This window comes from Eublepharis macularius, chromosome 2 (assembly GCF_028583425.1).
Source record: "Eublepharis macularius isolate TG4126 chromosome 2, MPM_Emac_v1.0, whole genome shotgun sequence".
Lineage (NCBI taxonomy): Eukaryota > Metazoa > Chordata > Lepidosauria > Squamata > Eublepharidae > Eublepharis > Eublepharis macularius.
In genome coordinates this window covers 186,231,108-186,257,768 of record NC_072791.1, presented here as the reverse complement: position 1 = coordinate 186,257,768, position 26,661 = coordinate 186,231,108, and the positions used below count along the sequence as shown (strand labels likewise).

The window sequence follows — 26,661 nt, the reverse complement described above, 5'->3', positions numbered from 1 at the left end:
ACTGATGTACTGATTTTTTAGACATGTGTAAACTTAAAATTAATGTACTCCTACAGCTAATCTTATTCTGTTATCCTTTTAGCAGTTTGCTGTAATGAAATCATTGCTGAGGTGGCAAGATTCTGCACCCTGATTAGTTTAATTAGATAGACTATCACAACTCTCTTAAGAAATTTTAACCAATATTTAATAATTTTATGTATTTAAATGTATTGCTCAGTTTCCTAGATATGCTTAGACTTGTAATCAATGTATTTGTTATATATTATTGTATATGCTGATGCAAATTCTGACCCTAGATCGTAATAACAATAAACTGAACTGACACACCAATGGAATAATCTTATCTCAGCCTTACAGATGGAATGCCACTTGAAAACAAGCAACAATACAAAAAAGCAATTGGAAAACTAATCTACCTAAGTACAGTGACAAGACCTGACATAGCAGGACTCAGAGCAGTTGAAATCCTAAACAGAAAGACAAGTGCACCTAACCATCATGACTGTCAAGAGGCTAAGCAAATATCTCAAAGGGACAGCAGATCTAAATCTAAAGTTTTCTATCTATGACAACCCAAAGCTGATTGGATACATGGACTCTGATTAGAGTAAACAGAAAGCTAACTACAAATCAACCAGTGAAATTGATTGATTGAAATCAACCAGCAGATGCCTGTTCTATGGAAACAACCTGATCAGCTGGACAAACCAAAGGCAATCTCTAGTCACAAAGTCTGCCACTGAAGCTGAATACCTCTCTAACGCACAAGCCTGCAGTGAGCTTGAAGTGATTACCCATCTACTTAAAGACTTTGGCACAGATAAACTTAAACCAATTTACCTATTTGAACACACCCTCATCAAACCACTTGAGAAGGAAAAGTTTGAACAGCTATGCAAGAAGATGCACCTTCATGACTTCAGCTTCTGACACTTGAGAAGGGTTATTGGGATTTTAGCAAGTATCCTACATTAAGTCATGAAAGAGTTAAATTGTTATTCTGTTTGTTTAGTCAGACAGCAAGTTAGCATAGGACCACTTCTTCACTGGCAAACTCTGTACGCTTCCGTAGTCTTCCTCAATCTAAGGATACCACAGTAGCCCTGAGCTTGTAGGAGGTATCTTTCCCCTACTCAAATGCTTATTAATATGCTAAGAATTTTCCTTTCTTAAACAAAAAATCCCTTCAGACGGCTGTTAAAGTGTTTATAGTTCTTTAAAAAACGCTAAATAAGCACAAAAAATGACCAGTGCAACCCTTAAGTAAACGATTAAACTTTCCTTATAGCCATCCTTCTAGCAAAAATGCCTCTCAAAATGAGGTGAGCAGAACATGGGTGCAGCAAACACATATATATGCGTGAGTGTAAGCCTAGAAAAATAAAAATAAACTCAAGACGCTTCAGAGACTAACATTTTATGCCAGAATAAGCTTCCATCGTTTACAAAGATATTTTTAAGTCTTTCAGGTGCCACGTAAGTGTGTTGTCTACTACGGACTAACAGGGTAGCTGCTCTTTCGCTCAGGATTTGTTTACGGCAGCGAAACGCACAGCCGCCTGGAAACTACCGAAAGCGGTTTCCGGACAGACTTCCCTCTTTTCAACCCCCGCCCCCTCCTAAGGAAACCCCTGTCTCTCCAGACAGTCGTTCACCATCATTACTCCGCTTTCAAAACCTAACGCAGATATCTCACAAGAACTATTAGATATCAGCCAAATCCCGTCACCCTCCCCTCACTTTAGGGGACACTTCGCCTCACAAACTCCAAAACGCAAGCGGGAGGGACCAACGACTGATGCTTGAAGCACGTGACCACCTCCCCTCTGCTAGGCGGCTGAGCAGGGTAACGCCGAGGCGAAGGGGGCGGAACCATGGCATGCTAATCAGCCTGCCATTCTAACCACGGGGGACCGGGGGGGGGTCTTTTTGCCTGTAGGCCCCGCCCACTGTGCTTCGCTTGCTTGGCGTGGATTGGAAATTGCTGTTGTAGAGGTGGCGGTGGAGACAGGGGTGCGCGCGCATTCTGGATCTCTTTCGGACGGTGTCCGGCGGGGTTCATTTCCCCTTCTTCCACCGCTCCTTGGCTTTTTTGAAAAGTGCTGAGGCCTGGAAAAGCGAAGCGTTACCCAGAGAGGGGGGAGGGGGGCTTAAAAAAGGTGGCGGTAGGCCGGCGGTGGCGGCAATGTCCGTGAGGAGCAGCCAGGGGGGTGCGGCAGCGTTGCTGGTGACAACGACGATAGCTGCAGCGGCTGCCGCCGTCGCCTCTGGGGTACGCGGCCTGCCTCTCTCCTCGCCCGCAGCTCTCCAGTGTCTTCACCGTCCTCGTCGCTGGGCTCTGGCGCCGGGCTGGGCCCGAGATTGAGCCGCCCTGGGCTAAGCCCGGGCGGGAGCACACCGAGACTGAGGCCGGGGAGAACGTGGAGCTGCCCGCAGGCAGCCTCGGCTTCTGCCGCCTGAGCATGGGAATCCTCTTCACCCGGATATGGAGGCTGTTCAACCACCAGGGTGAGCGTGGAGGGGAAGAGGGTGGCAGGCTTTCCAAATACCTGCCCTCTAGGAAGGGGGGCTGGCTAGGATGCCTGGCATGAGCTCAGGTGTTCTGCGGTTCTGTAGGCAAGGAAGGGCCAGACTGCAGCCCCGGTTTCACTTTCTGGGACTTGCTTCCACGTCGTCAAGTTTAGGATCGGCTTAGTAGCTCTCGGGTGTTCATTGTGTCCCTTTCCTTGTTAACTTTGTTTCGAATACAAGCGTTGTGTAGTGGTTAGAGTGTCAGACTAGAATCTGGGAGAACCAGGCTCAAAGCTTACTGAGTGACCTTAGACCAGTTACACACACTCAGCCTAACCAACCTCACAGGACTGTTGTGCAGCAGGGGAGAGTATTGTAAGCCAATTTGGGTCCCCATTGGGGAGGAAAATAGAGTATAAATGAAGTAAATAAATGTGTGGGGTTGAGAAGATGCTTGTAGTGAGGGCCTCTTACTGTGCTGCAAACTGGCTAGATAAACTTGGGCAGGTCACTACCAGTTTCAGCCTTTTGTCACCTGCAATGTGGGGTTAAGACTATTGGTCTGTCTTACCGGGCTGTTCTAACAAGAACTGAACTGTGGTAACATATGTCAACACTTACTAAGTGAGGTGTACTAAGTGTTGTGATCTGTAGGTTGGAGCTGTTGGGGTGTGATGGGATAACTCCTATATGGCTCTGGGCAAGCAACCAAAAGAACAGACCTCTCTGTGTGTGTCTGAGGTGAGAATATGTGTGGTCGAGGAAAGAAAGTGACAAGATTGACAGTCAGTGGGCCCAAGTGCTAGTAATTTAGAGAGACTAGTGGGTGTGTGGTGGGAAACTGCAGTCAGCTAATATATTTGAGTGAAAAGTGTGCTTTGGAAAAGTGGGTTGAGTATTGCTCTAGAACTGAAAAGTTTACAGTATTTGTATTGATATCTTTTTTAAAAAGCGAATTGGATCTAGTTTTCCACAGTGCGATTTTTGCCCATCCTCCCCTTCCCACAGCAGCCCATAATACCACAGCCCATGTGGGGACATCAACCCTCCCCCTTGCATCCATGGAGATGTAGGCCAGATACAAGCCATTAATTTTTCTCTTGGCTATGCAGTGTTCTTCCAACTTAGATATTTCACTGGTTACTACATGCAGAATCTCATTGGTTATTAAAGAGTGTTAGAGAATGTGGAAGTGCTTTGGCCAGAAGAATTGGCTGAAGGACAGTTCCAGACAGTGATATGTTGGTAGAGGCTGTGGAAGTTGATATCTTTCAAGTCTGTTTTCAGTTTTTTTGTGCACTCAGATGGGGGCCTGTAACTTGCTCTGTGCTGTTTGAGCTCTACTGTCAGAGCAGGTGCCACTTGAAACCAGGTTTGAGAGCAGAAAATGTAGCTCTCTTGTTTCTGCCTTATCAATAATGGAAAAAATCTGTAATGGGAGCTGAGCTGATACTGGTGTGGAGAATTTAGGCAGGTAGGAGTTCCATTTTATCTGTGTACTGGTGCAGGAATAGTATATTATCTTGTGCTAAAGCAGTAAAGCTTCTATTTAAGTGGTTGTGACCTAGACACATAGAGAGCAAACTCTAGTCACCAGCCATCCTCCAGCTTTGAAAATTGTATGCATGTGTAATGTCATGTGCAGAAAATGGGGGTGGGAAGTAAACTTGCACCCAGTATGCAAACCAAATAATATATTTTCCGGTTTAGTTTCATAGATGTATAAAATCAATGTACTGCTCTTACAGTCCGAAAACTATATTAATGCTAGATCAGTTCATCATCGGCGAGCCATCTCTTAGTAGTTATAAACAAACACACATTTTATTAGAACGGTGTGTTCATTTTTATAGTGATTATTCTTTTTGGGCATCCATAAAATGTCAGGCTTAGATGTTCAGAGATTTAGATCTTGCATCTGAAGAGTTGAATGATTGATACAGCTACCTAGGCCATCATATGAACTATTATTTCCTTCCCTCATGATATAGCGAGTAATTTGAAACAATTGTAGCTACTGTTTCTTATGCCCTTGCATTATATTCACATTTCCAGTAGGATGTGTAATAAGTACTATGAGTATAGCAAAATACGTAGCTGTCTAATTCTTCTTACAAAAGAGTCTTTGTTTTTTGTTAACTTTTGATAGTTATATTATAGATACTGTATTGGTGGAACAAAGGTGTACATAGCAATTCGAGATTCAAAGTAAGGTTGTGACTTTTCATTGTACTGTTAATGTTTGTAGGATTTTTGAGTTCAGGATTTTGCCCACCAAATCTGTTTGTGGTGGCTACGGATAACGCAGAGTTTAGATACAAAATGTTTAATTCATCTGATATGTAGGTTCCAGGATTTTTTTTACAACTTAACACATTATGTAATAACGTTTTCTTCATTACCAGTGGCATAATGTAGTCTTCATCTTAGAAGTCAGTGATGTCAGAAACCTAGGACATCTTCAAAGGATTGTGCATAAGGTCCTTTTTGACCAATTCATGGTCTTGATTAGGATGATGACTCTAGTTCCATATTCTATTCATCTTCTTTTTGTATCAATAAATTTAATATGAGTGGGTGTGTGATTGTTAGTTCATGTTTTCAGGCCAGTGGAACAGTTACTCTGCTTCTCACAGGTGTGTTTTCTTCAGCTGGGAATTGCAAACTCTGGTTTAGATCCCCTTTTTTTGCAGAAAGAAGGATTTCTGCTTATGGAGGTCAACTTCCTTGCCTCCCTCCTCTTGCAACAGCCTAAAGTGTCATCCATAATCTTGTTCCTGGGGGTCTCCTATGCTAAGTTGCATTTTAGGATTTTGGTGTGTCTTAAAACATATTGCCAAAATTATCTACAAAGTCTATGTGCTCTGTGGGAAACACGCAGGGGTTCCTCAGCAGATAAGTCTCTGTGGAAAAGGTTCCCTGAACATATAGAGTTGAAAACTACTGCATTAATACTTTGAAGCCAAAATAATTTAAAAAATAAATGTATGCCTCTCACTCAACTCCATCAATTAAATTTTGTCTCCAGTGATTCAACTATATAAAATTTAGCTGATTGGTCTACTGATCTAAATCCTTTAAAGTATCCTGCAATAATAAATAACTTGCTCTAGCTGCACATCAATGAGCACAGACATTTAAGACCTCACTTTTTTTGTCTTGCTGTAAATTTGCTAGCATTCACAATCTGGTCAATATAAGACCTGGAACAAAAGCATATTGAGTATACTGTTATATAGAGTCACTGTAAAAGTAGCATGCAGTTGCGCAGCTTATTAAAATAACAGTATATCCTGTGGGCTATATGTTAATAAAGACTTTTCAAAACCCCTTCTTTGGGCACCCCATCATCCCCCTCCTCTTAACACAGTGTGTTTATAAGGTTAAAATAAACATTGGCTGCAATCCAGCACACTTTCCACACAGCTTAAGTCCCACTGCTATTAGCATGAGAATTGTGAGCATAAGCTCTTGTGGGGTTCTTTGGCTTCTGTTTGAAAGATCATTTTATGTAATTAAAATATGCAGATGAAAAAACAATAAGAATACCTGTGATGCACATAAAAGATAAGCTTTAAAGCACAGAGACTTTTTAAAACAGTGCTTAGATCCAGTAAAAATACTGCAAAATCTCTCATGCTACTTTCCCAAAAAGAGTGTGACTGCCTTCATGACTGGAGAACTGAGCAGTCCAGTCTACACAGTATTAATACTATACATTACAATGCAAAATAGATTTAAATCAGTGTTGTCAAGTATGTGTAGTCATGAGATGAGTCTGAAGTTAATTGGTTTCAAAGCCCTTGTCCACATGACTGAATGAATCATTGCAGTATCAGCTAGAGAATATGTAAATATTTAAAAGCACTGATGTGGAGAAAGACATAATATAGGTCAAATTCACTGTCAGGATGATGAATAGTTCATTTATAGTGTAATCAGATTTTAAACAAATGTAAGGAAAATAAAGATAGTGTTGTGGTCAGAGTATTGCTGCAGCTGTTCATAAAGCATATCAAGCTTACTTTGATAGTTTAGTGCCTTAGTTCAAGTATGGATATTATGAGAAGAGACAATGGCCTCACCTAAAAGTTTAAATTTTTTATTAATTTTACATATCAGACAAAGGTAAACTATCAGCCAGCTTCAGAAGAAGATATACTTCTTAGCTGGTTTTTCCTTGTGTAATTCCTACTTTGGTAGACTTTCTGTTTGGAACTTGGAAGAACTCAATTCTGTGGATGTGCCTTTTGAATATACTAAAGCAAACTCTTTGGCTTTGCCATTTAAGGGCAGAGAGAAGAGCATTTATAAGACTCAGCTGGTAAAATAATTGTTCATCTTTGTTGGGGAAAATAAATGTGTCGTGACTAAAATGGTAAACCTGAAAAAGTTGACATCAAGTTACAAAGGTCTGTGACATTACCATGTGTATAACTGTCTCCTCTTGGCTTTTTCCCTTCCAGAGCACAAAGTGATCATTGTTGGCCTTGATAATGCAGGAAAAACAACCATACTTTATCAGTTGTAAGTATGAGGTAACATGTGACCCAAACTGCTGTCTTAGAATGCTGAATTAGATGCATTTCAGTCTGTTTTTGCTTCAGCCCGCCAGACCTCTCTGTTCCTCTATCAAAAGTGTCCAAGTTATGTCTGCCTCCTGATGTTTGTCCCTATCATCCAAATTATTTGATCCGCTATCAAGTCAGTGATAGAAATTTATACTTCTCCTGCCTCTCCAAAACCCAAATTTCCACTGCTTCATATAGAAAACATTTTCTCTCTAATTCTCTCAGTAGTCTTTTCGTTGATCTTTTTTGTACCTATTTCAACACTATAGAAACTTTTCTTTTTCTTTTGAGGTGCAGTACCCACTTTTGAGCTATAATGTGGTCCTGTAGAGGTCAAAGGATACAGTGAAAAATAACTGTAAATGTGGTTGTGTTAGTTTATAATACCTGCTATATACTTTTGAATACTTTCCCTCGGAAAACACATCACTGTTTGCTTTTTTCATTATGCTGATATGATTTTGGATATATCCTTACTTACAGGTAGCTCCTACTTGCTTTGTAATGTGACCTGGTAACTTATTGCTATCTCAAGTGACCTTTAAAAACTGGCAGAAGCGGGAGTGACATTTTGTGGCCAGAAAGAGCCTTGCTCCTCTGTAACCACTGCCTTTCCTGGCTTTAGCAGGTCCGCAAGAGCCTTGAGCAACAACTGCCTTAAATCTGATGTGCAGATTCTCTCAGTCTGAGAAGACGCAGTGCTATGTAAATGCTTCATGGCTATCTCATTGTTCTTGAAATGTATATTCAAGTACCCATGTGTTTTAAAGGCATAGTGTATGCCTCTCTCACTCTTGCGCTTGCTTGTTCTCTTGCGTGCGCGCTCTCTCCATCTCATACACCCAATTTGATCTTTCACTACACTAGAAACTATCTTTCAGAGTTCTGTTCACCTTAGGAATACAGCTGCTGGTTTGTTACACTGTTGGAGAGCAGTTGTGAGGCAGTGATTAAGAGCTAGAAGGTCCCAGGTCAAATCTCATCTAAGTCATGCCCTCTTTATAGCACTGTTTCTGATCATTTGACCATTGGTAGGACCATTGGAGGACTAGTAGTAATGTTTGATTCTGCCACATTCATGGCAGAGTCAAATGCCACATTCAGAATCAGCAGAAATGTTAAAGTTCTTGTCAGCAACAATAAGAAAATGATGCACAATATTAACAGCAAATGGAGTGGAAATAGGATGTATCATTATCAAATGTGGATTATTTCAATATTTATTGTTTGTCATTGCCATGATACTGCTAACAGTGATACTGAACAAAATACGATGCTTATAAGAAATATTTAAGGGAGCAGGAAAAATATCTCATTTATTATATATGGATGACCTTAAATTATATGGAAATTCTAAAGAGGATTTGGGTATATTACAAGCTAATGATATTCAATGTACAATAGTGAAAAAGACTTGTGCTGAATAGATAAAAAAGGATTAGAAAAATACTCAAGTTGAAACTAAACAGTAGAAGTAAAACATGCCACATACTAAGGTGATACCTTACTGACTCCTAGAATCTTGGATAAAATCTGAGTTAGTGAGGTACTAAAAAGTCCAGCCCCAAATATCTAGTGGACTGTGGAAAATAAAGGTGATGATGATAGCCTACATTAAAGGGTCGTTGCGTATGCATTACCCAGAGCCAACTTACCAGTAAATAATGTGATGCAACTTGTGCTGGACTGTACTACCTCATACTGTAAGTGTGGGATAGCATAATTCAAATGCTTTGAATATTGTTAAAAAAGAAATTTCTCCCTGAATGTAGAAACATGACATAGCAAAAGAAAGCTAGAATGGAACTGTGATTAATTATGTAACTCAGGTTTTATAGTTTTACATATATTTCTTTGAAATAACATTTTAGTTCACCAACAAAACAGACCTGTTGTTGAAATATCCAATAATACAGAAGCAAACAGCATAGATATAGTAAGTTGATTCCTACCATGCTGCTCAGCCGGGTTGAAGCCTTCCTCCAGCCTAAAAAGAAACTATTTTGCAAATACACATGAGTTTAAGACTTCCCAGTCACTTTCACAAATAAGCTTTCAACAGCCTTTCCGGATCCATGCATGCCAAAAGTCACACTTTCCCTTTAATGGATTGTTCAGTTGTAATTTGGCCTTGATCAATATTTTCACTGATAAAAGATGCTTCTCATTTAGTAACTGAAACTTTGCAAGCTTCACCTTGACAAGTACTGGCAGTTTACGAACTTCACCGGTATTATTCACATTAAGACTAAGTAATCTTCCCAACATTTTTGTAAAGCTGCACATGAAAAATTATTTCTCACTATGCTAACACAAGCCTTGACAAATTTTTGTGGCTCTAGGAACAGCCCAATTTTTTTCAGCCTTCAGAATTTTATATTAATGGATTATTACCCCAAAATTTAATCCTATGGTATTATTACCACCCAATCTAATCTTGAAACTCTTCACAGTTTCATATAAATTTATTAAAGCTATGACACAACTGTTATATAAATAAATATAGGGGTAACTCTAGCTGTCATCACCAAAGCAAAAAAACTAACATTTAACCCTAGCCTAACTTCTCCCCTTTTTTCCATAGTCCTATTATTGTTTTCGAAAGCTCCATTTAATTGAATATGGAGCCAGTATAAAAGGTAACTGATTAAGAAATGAATTCATCTGCCACCACTGAAAGGTGTAAAACTGGTAATCACTAGCAGCTCACAGAGAGCCAAAGTTGCAGTTATCACCTGGAAGAGCCGTACTTGCTTTTATCTTTAGCATGAGGCAGAGACTTCATGGAGGCCCACTGCTTAGCTGTTCTTCTGGCAGTGGCTGTTTCAATGCAGGAATACTTTCCAACCAGAAGTCCCATTGGGCAAGGGCCTTGCCCACTTTCCTGAAATATGGGGTAGGAGCTACATTGGCAAATTGTGCTCAGCAGAGCCATAGCTGGTGTGTCAAAGACCTCCATTGGGCTCTTGAGCCTAGGGTTGCCAGCCTCCAGGTAGTGGCTGGAGATCTCCCGAATTACAACTGGTCTCCAGGCCACAGAGATCAGTTCACCTGGAGAAAATGGCTGCTTTTGGGGGTGGACTCTATGGAATTATGCCATGCCAAGGTCCTTTCCCTCCCCAAACCCCACTTTCTCCAGGTTTCACCCCCCCAGATCTCCAGGAATTTCCCAACTTGGAGCTGGCAGCCCTACTTGAGCCACTGTGTATCATTGGTGTAAAAGTTCAGTTTATGTACAAAAAGGCAATGGCAAGAAGTTAATGCACATTTATTTTTATGTCATATAACAAAACATTCTGATGCAAAGTGATAAATAAACTAAATAACATTTAAAGAAAATAATTCTTGCCTTTTACAGCTTTTTAAAATGAAGACAATTGATTGGACCTGGCCAGCTTTTTTGCTCAATCTGTGCCAGTTCCTCTCCTTATTACAGCTCCTATTCCACATAACTTTTGTCCATGTAGGTCTCATGATCCCAAGCATAGCACTTTTGGTAGTCAGAGGGGACCTGCTTCCTCCCTTTTTCACCAGTAGAAAAACTGATTGGATCCAACTCTTCATACTTCCACTGCACATAGTTGAGAGACACTACAATAAAATACCAGGCTGTGCAATAAAAATTCTAGGTACCATGATGACCTGGTACCTGGGATTTGTCGAGCACTGCCCTAACACTGTGCACAGGAAGTAGAAAGAGGTATAACTATGAGTTTAAAGTATGGAACTCATTCTGACAAACTCTCAGCCGAAAGCTTTTAATGCTACTTACTTACAATCATCATTAAAGCAGCCAGCAAAAATCATCAGGAGTAATCAACAGCAAAGAATCAGAATGTCGTTAATCAATAAAAGCCAACAAGTACCAGAGAAACAAGTCAACAGAAGCTTATTGGGTGTTGGGGGGGTCAATCTCCTACTGGTTGAATTTGAGTTGCAGGTGGATTTTATTCTAAAATTATGTGCATTGAATTCCTAGCTGATCCTCCAAAGTGTTTCCAAGTTCTAAATTAAAATGTTTAATTTTGAATCCATGCACATTAGAACCAAAAGAAAATATTAAGGATGGCATTTCTTTCCAACAATATACCATACCTTTTGTTCAATTGTAAGGTATCTCACGAAGGAGATGCTTCATAAAATACTGAAGTTTTGAAAATATGCAGATTTCATAAATTTATTTGAACTGAGTTGGTTGACATCTCTTTTTAAATACTTGCATTAATATTAATATAATATTATATCATTATATCATTATTATAATATAACATTATATTATAATATTAATATTATATTAATATTGAATATTTGCATTAATATTTATAGTGTCTAGAAATAAACAGGAGCTTCATGGCTTCTTTAAAGTTTAACAAGAGTGCACCATCAGATGCATAGGAAGTTTACTGCATTGTACCTGATGAAATGGACTCTTAGTCTTTTAAGTATCCTGTAGACTTTTGCTCTTATTTTTGGTACAACAGACTGACAAGGAATGGATACAAAGTAAGGGAAAGAATGCTTCTCTTTTATTTTTATGTCTGTCTTCGCAGTTCTATGAATGAAGTGGTGCATACATCCCCAACTATCGGAAGCAATGTGGAGGAGATAGTGGTTAATAATACGCGCTTTCTCATGTGGGATATTGGAGGCCAAGAGTCTCTTCGATCTTCATGGAATACATACTATACAAACACTGAAGTAGGAACTTATTTTCTCTTTGATATATTTTATTGTTGTCTGTAATACCATATCATAATGCAGTGTGCTAGCCGGCCAGGATTAGGATTTCATCTGTTGATTTTACAGGGGAGGAGAGAAAGTATATAATTTTTCCCAATGAAGTTAATGGGACTGAAAAATGCTTAAACGGTTGTTCATGCCTATCCACTCACACTGTGTTGCATATTATCACTGTCTTTTTCATTTTATAATATATGCCTGTTTTATAAGCAGTGCATTCAGTATTAGAAAAATCTAATGACAGTTTATAAATACTTTGATTGTTCACCTTAGGTAGCTTGTCTAAAATTCAGGATTCTCTTCTGCTTTACTGACACAATTTAAAAATACACATTTCAAAGTAATTCAGATAAGGTTCTAACGAGGTAAGATATATAGAAGGGAAGTGAGATGGCATCTGTTGTGTCACCAGAAGAATGTGGGCTTATATATACTACTGTGCATAAGCTCTATGAAAAAAATGACGTGTGATGAGTTTGGGTGCAGGATTGTGCTTTGTGGGTTGATGAGGCAGGTGTCCTTTACAATGCCTAGGGTCTCTTGAGGCCTTATCTAAGCATGCGTGGGTGTGTACTCAAACACATACACAACTCCCTGGTATTACAGCATTGATAATTAAAGACCTTCAGTGTGGGTAGATGATGAAGAGAGGATGTATGGTAATGTTCTGGGTGGGTGATTGGATCCTATTGTGAACCAAGACCTTGCTGGGCCTGTTACGATCAAAGGTTCCTTGAGGTACTGTTTCATCCCCCTCAGTTGTTATTCCACACTGGCTACCACTTCAAGGAACACATTTGAGTTTGAAGGTCAGCCTGAATTAACAGTAGACCAACAAAGAGTAGAAAAGTAAAGGGTTTCCATACACAATAATTCCTTCAGTGCTGATTGTCCTTTGTGGTGCTAGTCTGTGTGGCTGAGCTTTGAGCCTTACTAGAGAATTCTGTGTATCTCCCTCACCTTCTAGTCACAGTACTTCTGTAAAGTTTTGTGTCTTTTTTTTCTTCTGAGAAGTTTAAATGCAAATCACCGAGCTGTGGTTATTTTAATTAAATCAGTTTTTCCTGTTTCTCGGGTTGTGTGGTTTTTGTTATTCCCTCTTCTGGTTGTCTGAAACTTTCAGGAAAGCCAAATAATGGCAGGTGTAATCTCATCATATATTGAAATGTATGCTTGTAATCATACTTTAGCAAATTATCTAGGATTTTTGTCCTTTTACCTAAGGTATGTAACATTCACTGAAATTAATTTAGTCTTCATACCGTTGTCTGGCATCCAGAGTATACTGCATGTCATGGAAGTGAACCAATTCTTTTCTCTACAACATGCATTCATTATCGAATGAAAGAGAAGGATCCGGTTGAAGAGTGTTTTGTTAAAGTTGATTCTTGTTGTTTTATAAAGAAAAAGTGGGCTTTAAGAGATGCTGTAGTCTAGCTTTCACCAGGGTGATAAAGTAGTATCTAGGAGGCTTACATACAGAAACATTCTTCTATATCAAAAATTGGTTGTATATACATGCCAAGGAGGAGGCTAGGCTCAAATCCTGGCCCCTGTATGAAGAGTTTGGTTATTTTGTCCTATATCTGCATTAAGTATGGTATAGCTCAGGCACAGGTTTAACATCTCTGTTAGAAATGAGCTGTAAATGACAAGACAGTGGCTGGACACTGCTGTCATAAGCACAACAAGATTTTGTTCAGTGGATAAATGAGATTACAAACTTGCAATGGCTACAAGGTTATAGCATACAAAACCACTGACTAATGTCCTTCAATGAAAAAAAAATCCTTGACTCATAGTGGATAACTGTAAGCAAATCTTGGTCTTTGCTAGCATATTTCAAAATCAGTTACCTATGTTTGTATTGTAGGTTACACTGTGTTGGGGCTAGATTAAAATAGTCTCTCCATAAAAACAGAACTAAAACTCTCCTGTATGAGCTGTTAGGGATCTCTAGACTGATACGGTTAAAGATCACATGAGAGTGTCATGTGGCCAGCAAAGAGGTCTGGTCTTTTTTTACATTAACCTAATGAAGCAGACTCCTCTTACATCTGGGGAACTGGTGATGGCCATCTCCTATGAAACCAAGGGACCACAAGCTTCAGGCCTGTATTCACATCTGTAAATCATTTAAAACTGTGAAGCTTCCTTTTAAATAATAAATTTATCTAGAATTTAAAATCATTGATTTTGTTGAAGTAATGATAATTTAAATTGTGTTTTTGGTCCAGTTATGCAGTATTTATAATGGAGCCTTTTGGATGGTGTATGTGTAAGGTGTGTGTGTGTGGGGGGGCAGGATAGACTTTCTTCCTAAATGGTGCAGGATATATTGGAACTAATTTACTGTTTTTTATTTTCAGTTTGTAATAGTTGTTGTGGATAGCACAGACAGAGAGAGAGTTTCTGTAACAAAAGAAGAACTTTACAAAATGTTAGCACATGAGGTGAGTATTTGTTGATAATTTTTGATAATTTTTAGCAAGGTAGTGAGGAATATTTTAACACCTCTGCCTAGGTACTAAAGTTGTATGTGGAACACATGAAGCTGCCTTCTACTGAATCACCTGTAGTCCATCATTGTCAATAGTGCCTACTCAGACTGGCAGCAGCTCTCCATAGCCTTAGTAGAGGTCTTTTAGATCATCTACTTCCTGATCCTTTTACCAGGAGGTGGTAAGGATTGAACCTGGGACCTTTTGCATGCCTCGCTGATGTTCTACCACTGAGCCACAGCCCTCCCAGTACTCTTTGAGTCTCATTTATATTTCCCTTTCAGTGATCTCTGGATTGTGAGATTACTTTCTGGGATCTGAGGAGATTTGAGAGCATATAAAAGCCCCTGGGGCTGTAAATACCTCTCACCTCTTCCTCCAACTCCTTACCTGAGAGCCTCAAAAGATCCTCAGATTTATAACCTTCCTGGTGCCATGCGTGTAAAACTGGCATAACTGTAGAAATATTCTTAAGTAGTTTTGTAAATGGCAGCTGTTAGATGCAGACAAAAGAGCAGCAGGGTGGCCTGTTTACAATTTGTCTATACATATTGGAAGACTGACTTCTTTTTTGGCCTTCACATTTTTGAAGAATTTGTCTGTACCAGCTAAACTAAAGCAGCTTATGTGGTATATTTTCATTGTAAATAGGATGTAAGTTTATCTTCTGGAGCACTAACTAGGCTTCTAGTTTACACTGATACTCAGTCCATTGATGTTTTGACCCATTATGTCTGATAATAAAATGGATAGTATCGCATATAACCATCAAAATCTCACTTTTGGTTTATGCAAATAGCTTGCCCAGCTCTGATTCTTCTTTGTTTGCTGGTTCTCTGTTGAGAGGAGTAAGTGCTTCATAAAGAATCATTAATTACTTCAGCAAGAATTGAGATAGTATCATTAATTAAAACTATTGAGAGGAAAAGTTGGGTTTGTTTTTTAATGATCAATTTATATTTAATATTACATTAGTGAATATAAACAGGGTATATATCCATTATTTTCTCAGGGAAAAATCTAGGTTCCAGTTTTGTCCTAAAAATCACTTAGTAGTTGATGCCCCACCTGATGTAGACTTCATGTCCTCTCCTGTGATCAGAGAGTGTCCTCTCTACAGTATTATCGATGAACCATGTAAAAAGGAACGGGGGCTGGATCTACTAATGCATAAGGGGAAAGGAAAATGTATTCAGCACAGTTCTGCTTGCAGAAGCACATAGGGCTTTCATATAATATTTAACTATATAATTCTGCATATGAAGCAGTGCAATAGAACATGAACAGATGGTTCCTCTCATTTAATTTTAGTTTGGTCTTGAAATTGGATTGGGGAAATACTTTGCCACTATGTCTTGCAAACACAGAAAAGATAGTGTGGTTGCCATTGCTTTCACTTAGGACAAGTAGACAGCAAGGACTACACAGAAACCTCCTAGGGGATCCAAGCATTAGATGCTGTATCATAGCTGTATCATAGCTATGGTGTTCCTTTACCTTGATACTCAGCTGAATCCAAAACTTTTTTTAGAACTGCTGGAAGATTGTCTTATTTACTGGATTGATCTGATACCAGGTCTCTGAAATGGGGGTGTATATAATATATGTAATATTTTATCTTGCTGGTAAGTGTTTAAACTCCTGCGCCCCACTAAGCCTATTCAGAAATGGAAGCAATTAAAAAAAATTGTTCCATAACTGAGTCTTTTCCTCCTTCTCTAGGATTTGAAGAAAGCAGGATTACTTATCTTCGCTAACAAACAGGATGTTAAAGACTGCATGACAGTAGCTGAAATTTCCCAGTTTCTGAAGCTAACTTCAATTAAAGATCACCAGTGGCATATCCAGGCATGTTGTGCTCTTACTGGAGAAGGGTAAGAAATCTTGGTTTATGTATATGTTTCTGAAAAGATCTTGTGTGTGTAATTAATCAATAAGCAATTTTGCAAGACTACTTAACATTCGTATGTTCCCATTGATAACAGTGTGATCAATATGAGTGAAACTTAAATGGCCAGTGTCTCAAATTGCTCACAGATAATACAAGAAAAATAATTTTCTCTGTGTTTCATTTCCAGATTGTGCCAAGGACTTGAATGGATGATGTCAAGACTTAAGATCAGATGATTTTTACTCTGTACAGACATTATACAGAAAAAAACGCTGTATCTTTGGTTATCTTGACAGATGTGAATTAATGGCTCGCACCTATTTATAAATCAAAACTGATTTCATCTTTATTTGCTACTTAACACACTAAGGCCACCTCCACTGAGGAGGAAAAAATTTTAAAGTTCAAGCATGGCTTCCCAGAAGCTTCCTCTGGAGTCCAGATGCTGCAGCTGATTCTTTTTTAAAGTGAAATCACTTGAGACTGTTTAGTAAATAATGTGTGTATGATGAGAATGAAAGGGGGAGGGTATTTTAACTTTTACATTTTATTATTCCAGTCTAACTCAGTGGGAAATGTTGACTTTATTCCAGTAATCAGTAAAGAAAATCAGTGGCACAGGTATTGACTCTACAGTATTGATACTTACTCATATGTGTTACAGAAGCAGAAATATTTTCCTGAATGTGTACTGTACATTTTGTATTATACCTCATGTTAATGTCGATAGGAATCTGTACAGAGAAATGGTAAGTACCACTGACTCTCTCCTCACTCTTGACACCATCTGCATCCTGGTTAAACTGCGTGGATTGAAGTCTGTGGATTCAAGTCACTCAAGTCCTGTTGAATTCAACAAAACAATATTATTGGTCTCAATCAAAAGTACTCTCGAGTTTGTGATCCTGGCTGTGAAAAATGGTACCCAGAAGGATATTGCTGGCACTTCATTTGTGTATTGTAATAATTTCCATTCTACTATTGTGTCAGTGGTGGTGGTAAAATTCTTGGTAATTATTTCTATTTTCTTTCTATTTACAAGCATTTGCAGCTAGGAATGATCAGACCAGAAACAGGATGAGATTTAATGCTTAATTCTGGCATTTAAGTGTACCAAGCAAATAAAATTTAAAGGGACCTCTTTAAAAAAGCATTAAAAAAGTTGATTTCTTCATTGTGCTGATTGAAAATTTGGCATAAGTAATACAACAGTTTTGCATTTACACAAAGACATGATGTTTTCAAGCTTTTTTCTCTACCCCAAAGAAGTAGTCTAATTAGTAACTTTACATTAAGCATTCTCTGGGGGAAATAAATGTGTACATTTATAACAATCCAGAATTGTCAAGTTCTTGCTGCTTCGTTGGAGGTAACAGCCGGAATCCAGAGAACTCCTTTAACTGGAGATTCCCTTCTTATAGCACAAATAGTTTTTGCTGGTTTCAGCTGTGTGTTGCTTTCTGCTGTCTGCTTTTACTGGAAAAGAAGTTCCAGCTCTCTGATGTACACAGGGAATTTCAGGAAAGATTGCCTTAATCCAAATCAACATGCCCCCCACCTTATTTATCAATGTGAATAAATATTTTTCAAACTTCATGCTGCAGAAAGTGTAAGGCAAAGGTGTTGAACTGAAGAGGTGCTGTAGAACAGGGGATGGAGGCAGAAATGCCACGTGTGCTAAAGGATTGTGATTTTTTTCATGAGGCAGAACAAGAGTAGTTTTAGGTGGGCAGCCGTGTTACTCTTTAAGATGCTATTGAACAAGAGTAGTTTTGCAGTTGTGGTTTGTAGCTAATCATGTATTTCCAAATACTAAGGGATACTTCAGTTTCTGGAGGAGAGATTGTTAATTTCCACCAGTTCCTCCTTCCACTGCAGATTCCCCCATTTTGCCATACATGCTGTTCCTCAGGGCATACAGACCCTCTGGAACAAAGGGGGAGGGGAGCAGGCTCAGGTTGTTGGAAAGAATGGGGAAATGGAAGCCATGCTTTGCAAGGCCTGCTCCACAAGTAGCTCCTCTTTGATACCAGCCAGTGTTTGAGTTCAGAATGTTGTGCCTGCAATCCTTATTGGTTTTTTAGGTTATGTAGAAATGAATATCCATGGGGAATTGAAAGGCCTTTCTGATGACTCAGTAAAATGGTTGTTTTTAAATAGACCATTCAGTACAATTCACTTATCAGTGAAAAGAAGCATGATATGGAACTATGGCATGTTGGCAGTCTTTCACCTATATTGGGTGGAAGTGTTGGCAATCTTTCACCTATATTGGGTGGAAGTGTTTTAAAATTAGAACATATTTTATATTAATAGTTTTCTTCAACCTTGGAATCTGATAGGTAAACAAACCTGGGCTTGTATAGTTATCAATATTCTGGTTTCTACTGTATCAACTGCATTTTAAATTGTGTACATTTTTATCAAATGCATACCCATTATCAGTGGTAATAATAGTGATATATGCCTGAATAGCATTCAAGGAAGAGCTGTTTGAGTTCAGAAACTGAAATCCAAATTGCTACTCGGGCTTGTATGGGGTGAGTTTGCTAGACCACTGGAGTTTGGGCTTCTTTTTTAAAAAAAAGTTTACTCTCGTGGCATAATGCAAAACTTGAAAATCAGTTTTTCTTGTAGCCCAGAAGGCTACTGTTTGATGCAGAGGGAAACAAATGTTATGCCATTGGGGCTAGTTGCAATTTTTTGCCCCTGGCTAGATGCCCTCTACTAGTAGAAAACAAAACCCAAGCATTCTTGAAACAACAAAATGCGGTGTGTTACAGGCTACAGTGAATACAAGATTCAACTAAAAATGCATTGCCCTTTGGAGTGTGTCCATATTAACAGATTAAATCCCTATATTTTAAGTGTGCCATAGTTCCATAACTAGTATCTGTATGAAAGTAACATGTAAAATCTTGAACAAGATGTTTTCCATCTTAATAACCTTCTATAGTTTAAAAATGAGTGGATTTTCTTAGAATTCTTTCTCAGCTTCTCAAGAAGTTGAGTAATAACAGCAGCATAAATCTTCAGGTTGCTTGATGATTCCTGAAGAACTTCAGAGAAGTAAGTTACTCATGAGCAAGGGTGCACAAACATGTTCTTCCCACAAAAAAAAAAAACCCACTTTGATTGACTGACTGACTGACCTTCAGCACTGATGACAGATGGGAAGGGAGTCTCCCACAGCTTCATCTGTTCTACAGATTGGAAGGAGGCAGCAATGGGCAGACACTTATGCCAGTCAACAACGCCATGGGAGGCATTAGGAGACAGCTTAACATAGAACTTCCATGTAGTCACTCTTATTTTGGGCTAAGGGTGTGAAGCAGTTCTTTGGAGTTGTATTAGAAGCAGAAGCCCTTTTCAAGTTTGTGTGTATTTTTGTCCAAAACAGGCTTTGACAAAACCATGTACATCTCATGATGAATTTCAAGCCAATGTTACTGCCATTCCCTTGTAACTTAGCTGGAGGATATAGGGTGTCATTCTAGCATTTTCTCTACAGCGAAAGTTATTCACAATAATAAGGGCTGCTTTCCAGATGAGCATTTTCTATGTATATGTAAGGAAAAACGTACACCATCATTTGTGTGAGCATATGTTTGTATAGTATCTATAATGTTACACGGATGCTGCTTTATTGTGCAGACTGAAGAGATCCACTCACTCAGTAGGGGATGGTACTAGAATGGTGGTCAATACATTTTTGCCTAAGGGGCAACTGATCTTTGCAGTGCCTGGGAATATTCAAGTCAACCTGCGAAGTAAGTGCATATAATTGATCTGCAGAGTAAGCAAGAATAGTTGAAAAGAAGATTTCAAAATATAAACATGCAAGAAAAAATTGCTGAAATTCTAGTAACACAAATAACTGAAAAATGAAACTGAAAACAAAACACAACCAGCAACATACATAGCAGCATAACAGTGTAAAGGGAGGAGCAGAGCACCTGTGAGATTTTCTGCTCTTTGATCATGTCAGCTGATATTCTTGAGATGTAAGGATTACATGTTCAGGCCACTGATAATATTTCTCTGCCCTCTGTGGATTTGGCTGGTACAGAACTGGCATTGGAGTTGACCAGTTAAAACTTTTTAAAAAACTAGTCCTGTTTGCATGCTTCCTTTTGTGCCCAGATAATGCCTGTCATGTACATATGTAAATAAACAGATTATTACAAATATATTGTATGACTCTGCTGTTTTCGTCTCTAAACGATGTTTAACTTGCCCTGTGAAGCTGATCTACAAAATTGTTAACCACCAAGTCAACTGTAATGCAGTTAACCAACCAGGTATTTTGGCTTGCTAAGGGCTCACTAAACCTCTGTTCATTGCTGCCTTGGTGGTGCTACAAAAATGGGGAGGGTGTCAATGCATAGTAAACTGGTTTGTGGGGAATGATGTAAAGCAAGCAGGTTTTGGGACTGATGGGTCACAAGTTATACAGGCCTGCTATCTAGGTTACCTGACTTTCCTTGCTTGGAAAAAGGTGTGTGAGGAAAACAATGTTAGAATATGCTGACACAATAAGATGTTTGGATATGTAAAACTAACTTCCTGGCTGTGTTAAAGTCCACTTGTGGGTGATGAATCATAGGAGAAATAGCTGTGTTAAGCAACCTGAGAAAAGAATACGCAAATATACGATGGCTCCTGAATACTTGAATTGACTAAATGCTATTTCAGATGCAGTTTACAGTGCTCCAGAGAGGTGACCTCCAAAAGTAATATAGCACTATTCGAACTGAAATATGGCAGCAAAGGACTTTCCCCATACATTGTATGTTTATCTATTCCTGAGCATAACATCTCAATTTTTATATGGTCTTGGGTAGCAGGGCTAGAAAAGACCTCATGAGGTCCTGCTGTTAGTCCTGACAGGCTGGATGATTTTACGTGGCATGATAAACTTTTAATCACATTTAGCCACAATGTTGTTTATCAAGCCTCAAATGTGCTAGGGATTCCTGGCTCCTGACTAGATCAGGAGAGCCAGTTTGGTGTAGTGGTTAAGAGTGACTCTAATCTGGAGAACCAGGTTTGATTCCCCACTCCTCCGCTTGAAGCCAGCTGGGTGACCTTGGGTCAGTCACAGCCTTTGGAAGCTCTCTCAGCCCCACCCACCTCACAGGATGATTGTTGTGGGGATAATAATAACACGCTATAAACAGCTCTGAGTGGGCGTTAAGTTGTCCTGTATATAAATCAAATGTTATTTATCTGGAATCCTTTGCTGATATGAGGAATATCTCAACTATCAAAATATAGCTGGCTGGCTGCACGCTGGAAAGCAATTAATGCTTCATTATCTGTTTTGATACACGGTTGTTTCTGAAGATAAACTTGCTTGGAAATTCCTCTGGTTTTAATACTATAAAAAGCTGATGAATGACATTGCAGGAGCCTGACACTGATATAAGGATCATGATGCCAGTCAAAGTTCGTTATAATAGTTATGTGTAAAAGCAGTGGGGCTTCAATTAGTTGGTACTATCTAGTTACGACTTTTATCTGTTTCAGTGAGGTACCCGTGGGTCTGCAGTAGAACAGCAGGATTTGAGTCCAGTGGCTCCTTAGAGACCAACAAGATTTTCAGAGTGTAAGCAAAGAAAGGAGTCAGGATGTAAAGGTACAATGCAGCTGATTAGAGCAGCTTTGACTCTTGAAAGCTTATGTCTGAAAATCTTGTTGGTCTCTAAGGTGCTGTTGCACTTGAATCCTGGCTGAAACTGATTTTGGTTAAATTGGGGTCAGTTTGTTGAAATAGTTGCCCGTTCAGGAGAGTTCTTTTTTTTAAAAAAAATCTGGTGTTTGAAAGTTTTGGAGTTTAAGGATTAAACCAGAGGTCACACTTCCTAGTAAATGCGATGAGCTCACAAAATAAAACTTGCTTGCTGTGTAATAGGTAATGCAGCAGCTGCCTTGCTGTTGACGCTGCTGAACAATTCTGAGCATGGGAACCTTTTGTGATAAACCATTTCAGCAGCTGTCTTGCCTTGTGTTATGAATGACAGTTTTGCTATAAATAATAGATTGTGTAACACTAAAGTAGGCTAAAAGATAAAGTGGTGGTTATTGGCTTTGATGTACCCGAACATTTCATAGAATTACTTGTCTGTGACATAATGTTGCATCCACTGAAAACAGTACTACTGATCAAGTGCCAGTAAAGAGTATGGTTTTAGATGCCTTTATGTATAAGCTCCCAAGCATTACTTTAGTCTCTGCATAATACATTTCAGTGGCATGTTTGTTACCACTTTGCTCCATAAAGTTTGAAGCCTTTTCTTCAGTTGAAGAAGCTTCTCTCTGACTACTCTGCTGTTGGAAAAAAGCTACTTTTGTCAGAAGTCTTTTTAGGCTTGGAGACAGGCTTCAGATTTTGCTGAGCAGACTGGAAATGTACAAGCTTTTGGTGTTAACCTACTATCCAGTCTACATATAATAATGCAAAATAAGTATAAGTAACTTGCTTACATACGGGAATGGCATCCTTGTTGAGGATGGTTTTCTGTAATAATCTTCCCTTTATTGATAGTATATGGGTACTGTTGCTTTAAGGCCAGACCAGGAACCCTCTACCACAAATAAGCTTAAAAACAGAACCTGGGAAGGAGCTGTCTCAAAGTAGCCAGAGCCTGGTGGAGACCTGTTGCATTTGTTGGTTGTTTTATCCTATACTGCCAATGTCATTTCTTCTTGGCTCCTCTTAGGTAAGAAATGTATATACTTTAAAATGTACATATCTGCAGTGCAGGAGCACCAAAACATTACAGCTTCCATGGAACAGTGGACTTAAAAGTGGCCAAGGACTATCCAGACTGATTTTTGCCACTAAAAATGTTGCTCCATAACTGCAAAAAGCAACTTTAACACATTGCAAGAACAATATATTCTAATAAACATTTTAAAAGAATTCTTTAAGATGTCTTCCCCCCTCACTGTGTTATAATGTGTTCCTTATTTTGAAGCTTTCTGGGTAGCTGCTCTTGAAGTTGTGTTGCTGAAGTTCTGCTGGTCATTGCTTAGTGCACAACAGCATGCAATTGGTACCTATGTCAGTTGCACAGCCACATTCCAAGTAGCCTTCTTGCCAAGGCAACGAAATCTAATAGTAAATCACATTGTCTCAGGTAAGGGTTGTTGCAGTTTGAATGTTGAGACAATGTAATATTGAAGGAAAACGAGGACAGCTTGATAAATGAAAAATGTAATGTGCATAAATACAAATGTGTGGAAAGACCTGTAATTGGGGAAATTTGGAAAGGTTAACTGTTAACTCTGACAAATGCATAAAATTCAGTTAACATCCAAGAGATAGTAAAGGACGATAGTGCATAAAAGAACAAATAACGTATCATTTGTATGTTGTAATTCTTAATGAGGAACTGTCATGCCTCGGGTGGAGTGAGCCACCTTACGCTGCCACCACTCTGGGATTTAGGGTCCCTTGGGAAGGCCCAGAGTACCCTCCCAGCCCTTCTGACCTCCACAGCTTGGCCAATAAACAGGCGTGAGGACCCAGCAGAACAACAACAAACAAAAGGATTTATTTACGAGGAGGTCAGTTAATAACAAACAAACAAGCAAGGTACATTAGCAACAACAGATGGGTGAAAGGAAAATAAACAAAAGGCCCTAGTGCAACTGAACTCACTGCCCCTCTGTCTGCCAGGCCTGTCTTTTCACCCTACCTGGATGAGGGCCTCTCCCCCTAGCAGAAACCTCCTCTGGCCTGCTCCCTGGGAGAAAGAACAGTGGCTTTTCCCCTCCCAGACTTATATAGCACCAGCCCCCTGTGTTCTGATTGGCCAAAAAGGGCACCAAAACGGCCCAGGGGCTCCTGGGAATTGTAGGTAGGCCTACTCCCACTGCTAACAGGCTTCTGAGGCCTTGCTAGGCCTTCCTGGCACAGCCAGATCATGACAGGAACAGAAGACAAACAACAACTGCTTTGGTAAATTCAAAGTCATTGCTTCATCTAAAAAGTTATGCAAACATGTTGCAATTGAAAAAAATATATTGGATATTCATTTGGGCAAAAATTAGTAAGGATTAGATTGGCCATAGGATTGGTGGTGGCTCATTGCACTGAGCATCTAATCTATGGTGGTAGAAGACCATGTGTCCATGAATGTGTGTTCATATGTTCAAATGCCAGACCAGCTTGGGGTGAGGTGCGGGCACTTGGAGCAAAGACAAGTTGCTTTATGAGAATGACAATTTGCAACTACCAGTGCAATCCTGTGCAGTTACTTCAGTCTAAATCCAGTGGCTTCAATAGGCATAGACTGGAGTAACTGCATAGGATTGCACTGTAAATTTGTGTGGGAGGCTGCCCTTGTCCTCACTACTAATACCTATGGTAGTGTATAAACAAGGCACTTGCCACGCTGCAGTGGTATCTTCTGAGATCAAAAGATTTATTTTATTGAAATTTCAAGAGAACCCTGCAGCATTAAATAATGTTAGTTTGGAGATGGGGATTGCAGACGGAGATAGTCATAAAACTGTCAGGAAATTACTGTATTTTAGTGGACAACCTGTTATAATCTAAATGCCTATCAATCCAATTAGGTAAAATAATATGACCAAATAATCCACAATGCTGCAATTGCAGATGGTGGGTTAAATCCCAAAGAATACAAGCAGAGTCTTGCTAATGAAATGAATCTTTCCTGCTTTCTGTGAACTGTGATCTATGCGAAGTGACTCCTTTGGATTGGGGAATCCTATGAAATAGTGTGGAATGACTTTGGTGTTGGGATAGAAGTGACTCAGTCTGCCTGGACACTGTGCTATTTCCCCCTTTTACATTAGAAGCAGATTGTGTATTTGTGTAATGCTTCTCTGTCTGATCTGGAACTTTCTATCTGACTCCTCTTTCTGTGCTTTTCTTTTGTCTCCTGGTCTTGCAAGAAGCAAGACAGTTCTGCAGCGGTCTCCTGTGCAAGTTTGCAAGAGGCACATCCATACTGCCACTCGTGCAGACGAATTAACTGGCCACTTTTAATAGTGAATAATGTTTAGGTTTGTGTTTTTCTTCTGCTGCTACACAAATGTCAGCGAATGTGAATCAGTTTCAATAAAAGCAAGTTTTATCTGTTGTAGAACACTGGCTTGGAGAGTTGCACCGCATGTGATCCAACACTTTTTTCATTGCTCAGCTTTGTTGCAACTAAACAAATATCCCCAACAATTTGAACAGGTGGGGAACTGGCTTGGAATAGGCTAGTTTCTTGACACACCATCAGCATACACCTTCTCTAACCCTACATCGAACATTTCTATAAGTTAACCTTTTGCCTTGGGCAGTAGTAGGACTGGCTGTGTGAATAGCTTAAGGTAGTGTCCATTGCTTGAGCCTTATTAGTACATGAGGTCTTTGAAGTCCCTATTTTGTTGTGAGGCTTCACAGAAGCTTCTTCTAGATGGTGTGCCAAATCCATTGTGATGGGATATCATGGCTCAAAAAAATTTTAGTCTGATCATGGGGCATGTAATAGTCTAAACCTCTGTATTGGGGGCTAGCTAGAAAATACCTGCATAATTAAGATTGTGCTTTCCAGGAATGGTGATAGTTGCAGATGTCTGTTGGGAGACAGTATGGGTCATAAAAATGTTTGTAGGCGGGCTCTTGAATTATACATCATTTCCAATACCCGTTTTGAATTTCAGTAAGAGGCAACTTATTTATTTTCAGTGGTGTCCCCACAGTTGGTAGAGCTGTCCAAACATAATCAGTCCCTCCAAAAACCTGGTAATTGGTGTGACCTTGTTTTATAACCTCTCTCACTCCTTGAATATAACATGCAGTTGTTACATTTCCTGTTTCTTGCCTGGACATTCTCTTCTCTGCATATTCTGTAGACCATATATCTAGTGCTGGCTGCAGCCATGCCTTGGGGTGTTGGAAGGGGAGAAAGGGTCTACTGGCAACTTCCTGAATGCTTTTCAAGGTCCATGCACTTGGCCCTTAATAACTTGTGAATTTTTATCACCAGTACTGCCCCTTCCAAAGTGAATTTCCTTTCCATCCTCCGTCTCAGGGGAAAACCTTTATCTAAAATGCCCACTAATAGACTGTCCTGGCAGCCATTCTTACAGCTTCCAAACTTACAAGCATCTACTTTCTCATGTACCCACCCAATGCATGCCTCAGCAGATTCCCTGGGTTTCTGATTCCATTGGTGAAGGCAAGCCCTCTCATGCATAAGGTTCTTCTTGAGTAAAAATATTTGTTGTTTTTTCTCCAGGATTAAGATCGAACCATTCTTGCCCTCTGCAGCAGCTATATAATTATCTTTTCTGCTTGCAGGCCCATGGTATTTCACCTGCGGAAACCTGAATTTAACCTGCTCTCACTTCACAGCAATTCTGTAGCAAGAGACATTCCTCCAGTCTGGTTATCCTTCAGGACTACTTAAAAACAAAG

General features: G+C 39.4%; 1 protein-coding gene across 1 annotated transcript; it reads left to right on the top strand.

Annotated features, from left to right (window-relative positions):
• The first annotated feature begins 2,014 nt into the window (after window positions 1-2,014).
• Window positions 2,015-17,551, top strand: ARL5A (ADP ribosylation factor like GTPase 5A). The gene is made up of 6 exons (XM_054971821.1): window positions 2,015-2,511; window positions 6,981-7,041; window positions 11,636-11,783; window positions 14,195-14,278; window positions 16,049-16,200; window positions 16,405-17,551. The coding sequence occupies exons 1-6, from the start codon at window positions 2,466-2,468 to the stop codon at window positions 16,451-16,453; spliced, it is 540 nt and encodes a 179-aa protein (XP_054827796.1). The 5' UTR covers window positions 2,015-2,465; the 3' UTR covers window positions 16,454-17,551.
• Window positions 17,552-26,661: the final 9,110 nt, after the last annotated feature.